Consider the following 13,552-nt stretch of genomic DNA (forward strand, 5'->3'; position numbering starts at 1 on the left):
GAACTGAGCAAGCGACGTTTAATTTAACTGATAAAATTCTGGAAGCTATTAATAAAAAATTACAAGTAGGAGGGATATTCTGTGATCTCTCCAAAGCTTTTGATTGTATTAACCATAAAATTCTACTACAAAAATTAGAATACTATGGTATTAAAGGCATAGCATATCAGTGGTTTGAGTCATATCTCCTGAACAGAAAACAAAAAGTAGAAATCAACGCATTTAATAACTCCTTTAAATCTAATTCAACATGGGGAAATGTTCATACAGGGGTCCCACAGGGATCTATATTAGGCCCTCTTCTTTTTTTTAATTTTTATAAATGACCTTGGCCCCATAATAAAAGGAATAGGTTATCCTACACTATTTGCAGATGACACAAGTATCATAATTACAGACAATAACTTTGCCACATTCAAATATAAAACAGAAACAATTCTCCTTAAAATTTATGACTGGTTTACAACCAATAAACTAGCATTAAACATTAATAAAACTAACATAATTCAATTTAAAGCCACTTCAAATTTAATCTCTAAAACATTGGACACAACTATCAACAATATACCTCTACTAGAAACATCAACAACCAAATTTCTTGGTTTGCATATTAATAATATAATAAATTGGAAAAATCATATCAAAGAAATAACCCCCAAACTTAGCTCAGCATGCTTCGCAATTAGGTCGTTACAACAATTTCGAAACAGCAGTATCTTAAAGACAATATATTTTGCCTATTTTCATTCCATTATGTCCTACGGAATAATATTTTGGGGAAATTCTGTAGATAGTAAAAATATATTCTTATTACAAAAAAGAGCCATTAGAATAATAGTTGGAGCAAAGGCTAGAGAATCATGTAGATTATTTTTTAAAAAATTAGAGATTCTAACCTTAACAAATCAATACATATACTCTACAATAAATTTCCTCTTATGTAATAAAGAAAATTTTCCAACTAACTCAGTATAAATACCTGCAGAAGGAATGATTTTCATACGCCATCATCAAATTTATCATGCTTTCAAAGGGGAGTACGTTACATGGCGATAAAATTGTTCAATAGTCTTCCTGAAGACATTAAGAAGCATAGCCAAAACCCTGCATTATTTAAGACAAAACTAAAAAATTACTTAATATCTCACACTTTCTATTCTGTAGATGAATTCTTGACATTTCACAGTACTATGTAAATATTATAATAATATCAAATGGTAAACATATTACATTGTATAAAATATTATTGTTATTAAGGTATTAATTCTGTACATATTTCATATTTGCATTTTATATGTATTGCATTTTATTGTTAAACATAAGAATTGGACAAGTTCTTTATTCTATGCTGTAAAGCAAATGTAAGAATATTATGGAACAAACCTACCTACCTACCTACCTACCTACCTACCTACCTACCTACCTACCTACCTACCTACCTACCTACCTACCTACCTACCTACCTACCTACCTATCTATCTATCTATCTATCTATCTATCTATCTATCTATCTATCTATCTATCTATCTATCTATCTATCTATCTATCTATCTATCTATCTATCTATCTATCACTTCTGTGGAAATAATATGCTTATTATTAGAAGATAAACAAATATGACTCTGACTCATTATCACTATTTCAGTTGTCACATCGTATCTTTAAAATCTTAAAAAAAAAAAAAAAAAAAAAAAATACTGTGATACTGGTATGTTTCATTGTAAAAATATCTGCAAATGAGTCCGAAATTGAAATACCATGCTATGACTAAATTTTAAAATAAAGTCGTAAAATACTAAAAATTCTGGCGGTATTCAAGTTATGAAAAACATTCATTCACAGTACATCAGAGTCTTAAAGCTTTAATTTATACTTTTGATACAACTAACTGTTCACAATATCATCTATAAGTAAACTAAAAATAAATGCATGCAATCAATACTTCACCAGTCAATTTCAACAGTATATATGTTTAACATATAAAATAAACAGGATACTTAAGATTAAATAAGTTTTAGGATAAAAGCAAAAATACAGGACCTCAATGACAAACTTTAAGAAATGATAAATCACACAGAGAGGGTCATATTTTGTTAAAGAACATATGCTCGATGACACGTCCTTCAAGAGTTATAGATCCTTTTTAGAAGCGCATTCCGCATCACGTATGTTGCATAAATGTGCGCCTTAAGTCCTTATCAATCTCTGTTAGGCTGGGTGCACACAGAATCAGATGCGGTGTGGCATGACGCGACATTTTGTCTGTTGGTACTTGTCTCCCATTGATTTCTTATGATGTGATGCACACAGAATCAGACGCGGTGCGACGGTCGCGAGCAGACACAAGGAGACACGAAGAGACAACATTGAATGACTGCTAGAAGTTCGTCGCGAGGAGACTGTCTGATAGCTGCAGAGTACTGCGCATGCGTTAGTAGTGGCTATGATTGCATGCTTTCACTATCTACGAATACTATTGTTGTGTAGTGCACATTATTCATAATGGAGCTCGATGCGGATAAATTAGTTGTTTTAGTACAGGAAAGATACATTCTGTAGTCTTTGAAACAATATTACGACAATAATGTAGTTTCTAAAAAAAATCTGAAAAATTGTAAGTGAGATGAAAGCACCAGGTGAATAATAATTAATAATAATAACACTGCGTAACAAATTTTAACTTTTTTTTTGCACTGGGCATGTGATACATGTTTTCTATATAATTTGAGCCTCCTGAATACGAATATGACAATAAAAAATAGTTGTTAGTTACGGTTTTTGAGAAAGTTTCGAATTTATATCTATTCAAAATATTGCTTTATATAATGACAATAAGATTAAATATTCACTGTTCAGAAGATTACAGCTTTCTTTTTCTGCATTTTATTTTATACTGGGCATCAGGTACATCAAGAGTTAAAGTCCAACAATAGTCTGCTAGTATATTGGTACTCCACTGTCCTTAGATCTTTTTTCCATAGTTGAAATTTCTTGATGAAAACGCTCACCATGCTCATCACTGAAATCGCCACAATTCTCGGGGAAAAAGTCAAGATGGGAGTGAAGGAAGTGAATTTTCAGGGACACGTTACAACCACTAATTTCATACGCCAACACTAAATTATTCATTAGTTCTTTATAGTTATCACTTCTACAGTTACCCAGAAAATTTAATACAACTTCCTTGAATGCAATCCAGATGGCTCTCACTTTTCCTTCCAACAAAGATTCGAAGTGATTGTCCTTCATTATTTCTCTAATTTGTGGTCCATTCAGAACTCCCTCTTTTATTTTTGAATCATTAATAGCAGCAAATTTTTCCTGGATATGTTTAAATGCTTCAGATTTATGATTCATCCCTTTAACAAAAAATTCTTCATTAACGCTAACTTAATGTGTAAAGGGGTAAAATTACTTTGCTTTAAGGTACAAGGGGTTGATGTATAATTTTTTTTTTCTCTGGCTCTAGTGTTCGTTGTTTTATTTTATAATGCTTATCTCGAGCGCGACTGTCCCATTCGCACAGAAAGCAGCAAAATTTTGTGTAGCCTAATTGCATTCCAAAAAGCAATGCTACAACCTTCAAATCCGCACATATAAACCATTTTTACTTTGAATATTATCATTAAAGCACACTTTAAAGAAATACACGTCTTAGACAGAATACTAACACCACGGAATTCTCCTGGTAAACTGAAGCGATTTCATATGGTGAACCTGTTTCTTCTCCTCCAAATGGAACCGAAAAGGACAATAAAACAATTTCCACTTCTAAAGTGGTTTAGACAGGGTGGTCTATTGCAAAATATAAACTACAATAATGTAATTAAAGCTAAGTGAAAGGAATACATATCTCAAGTAAAATCAGGTAAACTCAAGCGAATTCATACCGCGAATCTGTTTCACCTCCTCCAAATAGACTCGTAAAAGGGCAATAAAATAATTTCCGTTTCTACAAGTGCTTCTAACATGGTGGCCTACTTATATAGGGTGGTTCAAAAAGAGCGCCGGTTTTGAAACAGCTGGAAAAATTTCCTTTCTCGGTTGGTGACATTGTTTTGTTTAGTTTCTATTTCCAGGAACATTCCGATTGGTGTCTCAGTTTGAATTTCTTGCATTCTGTGTCTGACAATGGAGCAGTTCACTTATGCGTAACATGTGTTAATCGTGAAAACCTTTTAACAGAATGGAGAAAGTTATGCTGCAACTGTCAGGCGACTTCGCTCAATTCTAGGGCGTAATGCAGCACCGAATGAACCAACAGTTCGCAGACTTATGAAAATGTTCTTTGAGACGGGTTCAACAGTAAACCTTGAAAGTCCTGGGCGTCGTCGTTCTGGCTGATCTGAGCAGAACATTGCGGTGGTTCGTGACAGTGTGGCTGTTAGCCCAATGAAATCAATTCGTCGACGTTCCCAACAGTTGGGCTTCAGTGTGGAGAATTCTCTGTTATGATCTCAATTACCATACCTACAAAATTCAGTTGATCCATGAGCAGTTTCCGGATCGCCTCATTTCGCGCAATGCTGATCATCAATGGCCACCAAGGTCATGTGACTTAACTCCTTGTGACTTTTTTCTTTGGGGTCATCTTAAATCATTGGTGTATGCCAATAAATCCCGAAACATCCATGACTTGAAGGAGGAAATTGGACGAGTTATCGGCGAAATGGAAGTGGAAACTTGTCGTGCAGTCATAGTGAATTTCATGGATGGAGTTCTTGCATGCCAGTGCAGCAGAGGAGGTCATATGCCCGACATCATGTTTCATACATGAAATGGGAAGGTTATATGAACATGTTTATGTATTTTGTTTCTGTTTATTGTAGAAATAAACTTCTTAATTTGATATATCAAACCCGGGTCTCTTTTTGAACCACCCTTTACTAATATTTTTTTTTCACATAATGAGTCTTCACATTTGTAAAACAAAATAGTTACACACGAAATGCAGTGATTTTTTAAAATGCAAAGAAAATGAATTATATTGTATACCTCGCAAATCCGAAGTACTTGTTATTTTTTAATTCAGGAGGTCGAAATTAGTAAGAATTTGTTAGTTTTATGTCTGGCGCAATATGACTGTTGACCAATGTAATTTGTAGTAAGCCTAATTCTCTGCTCTACACTATCACTCATTATTGACTTAATAAATTATTTTTCTTTATTGTGAGTCGTGCAGTAGTCATAAACATACAAAATGACGTTTGTGCAGTACATTAGTAGTATTTAATTTTAAGACTCTTTCAATCATATAGATTTTTGGGCATATTAAACGTCCTTAGGAAATAATAACCAAATACAATAGAATTTTTCATATAGACAGTCCTCTTTTATTGATGCCATTTTCTAGCCTAGGCCAATTTTCCAAACCCACACAGCCAGTAAATCAGTTGTCGCGAGTAGACAGTTTTAAGCTGTCGCGAGGCGTTGTAAAGGAAAAGTAGCGTCTCGCCTTGCCGCGTCGCATCTGATTCTGTGTGCACCCAGCCTTACACTGCTGTAGTTAGTTATTGTTCTGTCTGGTGCATCTTCATCCATCTTACCATCCAACACAACACTGCCATGCTTAACAGAGTTGTATGATGTGTCAAAAATGTAATGAGGTACTGTAATAGGGCATGTAATTTTAACAGCTGTTGTAAATTGTTAGAACATGCACGAAAAATTAAATTTTATTTCTGTAAAAAAAAAATACTGGACATCTAACTTTTTTATGTATAGTTCCTTAACAAAAAAAAAAAAAAGACCCTCTCTGTGTGACCTATCATTCCTCAAAGTTCTGTTACACCCTGCATAATATAGACAGTATGCGAGTTAAATGTGTCATGCATTACAAGTGCAAAACAAACATTATTATTGAACTCCATGTTTTGACGAAGGAATAGAGATTATTCCGTGAATAAATGAAATTATGACAGAAATAAAAGCAATTAGGGCATATTAATGAGGATGCTTAGTTCCCCCACCACATGCTTTACATTCAAGATTTGGCAAGAGTGAATTCTTCCATGAAAGTTCAGCTCTGCGTCTTTATGAGCAGGTTTTATTATTTATAAATAGCATTTTTTCATTGTCAAGAAACAATATTTTCTAATGTAATACCTACATTCTAGGATCAGTACTTTCAAATCCTGCCGACTGCAGGTAAAATGCAGTAACTGCATCTGGGATCTGGAAGTGAAAGAAAGAACAAGAATTCACATATGCACATAAATTACACTTCAAATAAATATTCACTTACACCAAATGACATCCAATGACGCAACATGGGTCAGTAAATTAAATTCGACTTTAAGGGTTACTGCACTGAAAGATGTACAGCTTAGGACAGAAAAACTTGCCATTGTCTTGTACTTGAAAATGTTGCCTATCTCCAAGTTCGGCTCACTTCATTTGCAGCGGGCTTACATATGAGAGTTTCTGTGAGAAAATGGGTCTAACCTCTTAGAAAAACGTGTTGCTCTTATCTCTTTTAAGGTACCAGTATTGTATCACTCAATGAAGGTGTCACAGATGTTGCAGTAGCTTACAATGAAGATGCTAGACTTTGAAGGTGGTACTGATAATGCCTATTGACTACTCACTTTTTATTTATTTATTTCATATTTAAGGTTTACTCTTTTTTATGATACGTTAATTAGTCATTTATTTCTGAAATATAATACTCATAATAATAATAATAATAATAATAATAATAATAATAATAATAATATACCTCTTATATTTCTTAAACAATATTTGGCAAGAGCTGAATCCTCCAGAATGTTGGCAAAAAGCTATTATATTACCCATTTATAATAAAGGAGACAAAAAGAAATGTACAAACTACAGAGGCATCAGTCTTCTCAATTCAGGCTACAAATTTTATGCAGCCGTAATAAAAAATAAATTGGCTCAATTCTATGAACAAAATGGCTTTCGATGAGGTTGCTCTTGTTGCGATAATTACTTCACTATGAAAATTTTAATAGAAAAAAAAAACAGAGAATTCAATATTGAAACATACTTAGCATTCATTGATTTCATTAAAGCATTTGACAAAGTAAACAGAAACTTTTCTTATCAAATTCTATGCCACGATAATGTACCAAATCAAATTATCTCCAGTATCTACCACTTATATAACCAGAATGAAATTACCATACAAACTGAACATGAAACATCTAACTGGGTTCCAATAAATCAAGGTGTTAGACAAGGATATGGACTCTCACCACTTCTGTTTATCATATATATGAACCACATCCTCAAAATTTGGAGGCAAGGCCATCATGCCGGAATACAAATCAACTGGAACACTTGTCTCGACACTCTGCTTTTTGCTGACGATCAGGTTATCATTACATTGCATTCATCAGAAGATGAACCGCAACGAGCCGTCCACAACTTACAAATAACTGCTTCAAAATTTAATATGGAAAATATCAACCGAAAAAACCAAAAACATGGCCTTTTTAGGAAAAGATCCAGTTCCATTCAAAATCATTATAAATGGCACATTAATAGAACGTGTGAATTCATTCAAATATTTAGGTTATAATCTATAATACACCACTGATGATAATATAGACAACAAAATCTCAAAATTTCTAAAAATTGCTGGAACCATCAACAGTGTATTCAAACCTTCCCAAATACAAAGACATACAAGGCTGAAAATCTACAAAACTCTAGCACGACCAGTTTTGCCTTATGACAGTGAAGCATGAAGAAAATGCGACGAAAGACGGCTAACAACTGCCGAAATGAGATTCATGTGAAAAACTGCTGGATACTCTCTTCTCGACCATCATCAGAACGTAGATATTTTGAAGGAATTAAAAATTGACTCTATTGTCCATTATCTGCAGCAATACAGGTTTCAGTGGCAGACACATGTCAAGAGGAGTGACTTAAAGTGACTGAGGACATCCGTGAAGCTATGGATAGGGGTGAAGTAACGGCACTAACTCTTCTCGATTTCAGCAATGCCTTTAGTTCTGTTGGTATCGACTTGCTTCTTGCAAAGATGAAGACTTTGCACCTGTCAAGACAATACCTTGAGCTGGATGGACTCCTACCTACGGGACCGCCAACAGTGTGTTTCACTTGATAATCAATTCTCCCAATGGCGATGCACAAAGGCGGGAGTGTCGCAGGGCTCCGTATTAGGACCACTACTCTTCTCTATCTACATTAATGACCTATCAAAGAACTTACAGTATTGTTGATATCACCTCTATGCCGACGACCTACAACTTTACATACATTCCAGACCCAATACGATCAATGAATCGATTGACAAGTTAAATTGTGACCTAGCCACTGTCTCCAATTGGGCGGCCAATTTCGGACTCGCACTTAACCCAAGTAAGACTCAAGCTATAATTATTGGACATAAGCGTTTACTTAACTCCCTTAATAACAGTAATCTTTCAGTTGTTGCCCTTAACAACACGCTAATCCCTTATTCATCTGTCGTAAAAAATCTTGGCTTCTTTTTTGATAATAATCTAAGTTGGAATTTTCAAGTTAAAGAAACGATAAAAAAAAATCTGTTCCTCCATTCACTGTTTGAGTCGCTTGAGAAACTTCTTGCCCCAGCAACTAAAACTTACCCTAGTACAAACCCTAGTAATGCCGCACTTCGATTATTGTGACGTTTTGTTAAGTGACCTAAGTTCTGAATTGTCAGTCAAGTTACAGCGAGCTCAGAATATGTGCGTCAGATATGTGTGCAACATCCGACGATATGATCACATATCACCGTCCTTCGCAAGTCTTTCGTAGCTCCAACTTAAAGAACGCAGAACTTTACACTCTTTGTCTTTACTCTATCGAATTCTGCACACCTCAACACCAAATTACCTTTCGTCTCGTTTCTCCTATATATACTCTAACCACGACGTAAATACCAGATCACTTATCTGTGGCACGCTAAGTATACCTCTTCATAGAACATCTTGTTATTCATCATCTTTTACAGTATCCACCTCGCGTCAATGGAATTCCTTGCCACAAAGTATTAGGGGCTGCAAGACAATAAACACCTTTAAAAACAGCTTAAAAGATAACCTTATTAGCATTTCACTCCAATGTTACTGATTTAAACTATCACTGACTACATTGTTACTTCATTCTTTAGACATCATCCTGATAGTGCTGTATTTTCAAAATTGTCTCATAATAATCTCTTTCTATTATCTAATATTATTTGAAATATATTAACATTCTATGTATTTTAGCTTAATTCTGCTACACAGTTTATTTCAGTGTTTAATTAATAATTCATAGTATTTTGTTGTTTAATTCGTATATAACTCTTGTATACATGTAACTCTCACTTAATCAAATTGTTGAATTCTTTGTAAGTTCATGCATATGTATATACACTTTTTGCTGGTTGAGTGGAAGAGAAGGCCTTACAGCCTTAACTCTGCCAGCTAAAATAAATCATTATTATTATTATTATTATTATTATTATTATTATTATTATTATTATTATTATTATAAGAGGATGGATCGCTCTAGATGGCCCAGGCAGATTTTGTCGTATGTCCCAAGAGGTCAAAGAAATTTAGGAAGACCTAGGAAATGCTGGCAAGAGACCGTAACAGATCCACTGGGGTCTAACACTTGAAGGCTGATGATGATATGCCTTAACATACTGTAACTTGCAAAAATATGACTTTTGTCTTAATTTCGTCGAATTTTGTTCCATAAAGCAGGCAATTTAATGCTGGTACCTCAGTCTGTTGATTTTGTGAAAAGAGTAGATACCATACATTTATGGTCAGGGTCATATTTCCACGATATATTAAAAACTAATTAAAATAGAGTTACATTGTTAACAAAAAAAAAAAAAAAAAGATTTCACACATTTGTTTTATGCTATTGCACTAACCACTTGCACCATGAGAACAGATGTAAAACTGCTGTCATGAGTATATAATTATGTAAAATCGCTTCTCAGTGGCGACAACAGAAGAAGAAGAAGAAGAAGAAGAAGAAGAAGAAGAAGAAGAAGAAGAAGAAGAAGAAGAAGAAGAAGAAGAAGAAGAAGAAGAAGAAGAAGAAGAAGAAGAAGAAGAAGAAGAAGATTGTCTTCCCTTAGGGCCTTCCCATTTTTTAATTTGTTCAAAGCCATTTCTTTGATTTCATAATTTTCATATCAAGAAAGTTACTTCATACCATGTTCATCCTCCTCCAGTCTTAAAACTGAATTGCTACTATTGATGCTGCTCTTCAGTGTGTTACTAAAATTTCTGAAAAATCTATTTGCATACTTATCGACTCCAAGGGGGCTATATTTAATATAATCAAATATGTACCAAACCTATACAAGTCAGAAACAACTAAGTAAATTAAAAAAACTCCAAAAGGAAATAACACATTTTGAATCTTGCGTACACTACTTTTAACACTTGAATATAAGTAATTGATTAACTGGCGAACTTACTCGTGTTAATTATGTAAGCATGTGCGGCTTACAGTTGTTTCGGTGTTACTTGACACCATCATCAGAGCCTTCTGGGTCGACCCAGAAGGCTCTGATGATGGTGTCAAGTAACACCGAAACAACTGTAAGCCGCACATGCTTACATAATTAACACAAGTTCGCCAGTTAATCAATTATTTAGGAAAGAACATTTCAATGGATACCTAGTCATTGTGGCATACCTGGAAACGAGAAAGTCGATAACAGGCAACATATCTGCAACCAAAACCTCTTCAAGTGATATCTCTATCCAGTGCCTTTGCTTCAGTAAGGTCTCATTCTATAAACTTATGGACCAATATTATTGGTCAATTATAATTGGCAACATATCTGCAACCAAGACCTCTTCAAGTGATATCTCTATCCAGTGCCTTTGCTTCAGTAAGGTCTCATTCTATAAACTTATGGACCAATAATTGACTCTCTTCTGACAATGGAAAAATTTTACAATCCGTTCAAAAGAAACCAAATGACCTGGAAATGTACAAAAACTTGCAAAGACATGTTCAAACATTTTTAACAAGAGCCAGAACAGGTCACATTGTCACACAGTTGTACCTAAATCGATTTCACCTTTCTGATACTCCTATTTGTTTGTGGTGTAATAATCACGATGAAGATCTGGAACATATTCTTCCACACTGTCCATCCATAAACCACAAAAGAAGTAAATTAAAATCATCAGTACCAGTTGCAGAAAACACAGCCCTGCAGTATATATTGACTACACCCCAACCCTAGCTACTAGCAACAGATATCTATAATGAACACCGATCAAAATACCCCTCATTTCTCATGAAAACAAGAACTGAAAAGACTATAGTGGACTTTATGTTGTCAGCAAACAGCTGGATACATTAAGAACATTGACTGATTGATTGATTGACTGATAATTTTCATAGATGTCAGAATTACAATCTAATTGTTCGAAATTACCATCCTTCCAAAGATTGTCATAGCATTTAGAAATTTTTTTACCATCTTGTCAGCACTGTATACTTCCAGATTCTCGGGTGTCTTGTTGTGAGTGTTTGAGAATTTTTCAAGGCTTGGTCTATGTAAATCTGTTCCATCTGTAACAAGTTTTTCCCCAAGACTTCTTTTCCTTTTCCTGGTTTCTTCTTTTGTAATTGCACTCTTTCATAATTTATTTTGTGTTCTATTATGTTTAGCCATTTCTCATAAACCCTTTTCTTCGATTACTTTCTTGATCTCTTCATCCCATATTTTATACACTTCTTTTTATGTAATGCTTTTATCGTCCCTACTCTCTCCTACATTTTTCTTTATTATATTTTGTTAATTTCGCCATTCTTGTTCTATTTATTTGCTTTCTTCAACATCTTGTAAGTGCTTATTCATATATTACTTATATATCCATTTTTATGCTTTCATCATTAAGCAGACGAACCTTGAATTTTTTCTCTGGAGCCTTCCTTTGAGTATTTAATTTTCTACTGTTTTTCCATCATGGTGGAAATGATAATCTAGTAGTTAATAAATTAATGATCTATCTATGATTCAACGCCTTTATAGACTCTGATAGCTTTTATTATTATTTTTGCCATTTTCTCAATACCAATTATATCATCAACTTCCTGTCATGTTATAGTCCTCTAAGAACTACGAGTATTAAGGTTTACAAGAAACTTCGACCATTTCTTCATATGGTGCCCCAGTTATATAATATATTATGGATTTTTAATCTTGTACCTGCCAAGTAAATTTATGTATTTCTTTATGTTCGAAAAAATTATTCTTAATCATAAATATGGTGAAGGAACAAACATTTGTGAGTCTTTTCTCATCATAATTAACTGTTTGTTCTCCATATACAGTACAACCTCTATTATTCGTGGTAATGAAGGGGATGGACTGAATGGTTAATCGAAAAAAATCGGATAATCCGTACTATAAAAGATTTTCATAAATTAAGTGCATATACCTAATACTTGGGCCCTAATTTTCTATGTGCTGTTATGTTCAACATGCTAGTTAGTGGATTAAAAGTTCACTAATTGAAGTCTGGTTGTCAATGATGGGTTTTAAGTGCCAAGGGAATCCTTGTGATGGTTGTCTGTGGAAAGATAGGAGTAGAGGTCTCATATTGTAGATTTACATTCTTGTACTTTATACACGTTATCTTTATTTTTTACTAAATAGCACACAGTTGTAACGCCAATCTCGTATTCTGATTCGACATGAGTTACAGTTTCTACTTTCCCAAATCCCTCAATTACTTGCACTTTTTTTTCGATACTAAGCACAACACATTTTCTTTTGACAGACATGAAAGACATTTTGCATAGAAGTTAAACAGTACCGCCACTTGAACAGTAGGACAAAGACCAAATCGTGCACGGGTTTGCAATTGTGTTATTGGAGCCATTTCTTTAAAAGCAGATAGTGACTATTTTAGAAGTTGGAAGAAACATTCCCTCAAACAAGTAACAAGTGACTGCTCCTGTTGCCAGAAATGAACGGAAACATTCCTACGACATATTGTGTAATGATAAAGGCTTCAAGAATCCCAGGGCAAGAAAGACAGATAATCCACCGATTGGTTAATAGGGTGATGGATAATCGTGTTATACTGTATTACATTTCAACTATTTGTCCTAACTTTTGGTTTCCTATTCTACCATTAAGATGCCCCATTAACATGATATCTTTTTCCATCAGAATGAACTGTTTGTTCTCCATAAATGTTCCAACTATTTTCCCTATTTTTAGTTTCCTATTCCATCAATCATATAACTTTTAACTTTATATATTCCTTTTTGTAACTTTTTGGAGAAAGGTTTCTAAATCTTTTTCTCCCTTTCTGTGGGGATATAGTCCTGGAATAGTTAAATATCCTCTTTTGATATAGTCGAACTTCATAAATCGGATCTTGATAAATCAAAACACTCAGTAATTGAAAGTTTTAATCTGTTCCCTTCTGCTGCACAACAAAGAACCTTCCCAATTCGAATAAAAAGCAATAGGTAATTGAATTTTTGGAGAGGAATTTCCAGATGGATATTGTGGAAATTTAACCTCTATAATTCGAACTTAAGGCAATCCGACTTT

The 13,552-nt window shown here is 34.0% G+C and overlaps 1 protein-coding gene across 2 annotated transcripts in view; it reads right to left on the reverse strand.

Moving 5' to 3' along the window:
• Window positions 1-13,552, reverse strand: part of LOC138709137 (transcription initiation factor TFIID subunit 10-like) — a 65,574-nt gene that overhangs the window by 6,839 nt on the left and 45,183 nt on the right. For both annotated transcript variants that reach the window (XM_069839673.1, XM_069839674.1), the window contains exon 3: window positions 6,110-6,174. In XM_069839673.1, the coding sequence (XP_069695774.1) occupies window positions 6,110-6,174 (65 nt within the window). The remainder of the gene's footprint in view (window positions 1-6,109; window positions 6,175-13,552) is intronic.

This window comes from Periplaneta americana, chromosome 11, assembly GCF_040183065.1.
Source record: "Periplaneta americana isolate PAMFEO1 chromosome 11, P.americana_PAMFEO1_priV1, whole genome shotgun sequence".
Taxonomy (NCBI): domain Eukaryota; kingdom Metazoa; phylum Arthropoda; class Insecta; order Blattodea; family Blattidae; genus Periplaneta; species Periplaneta americana.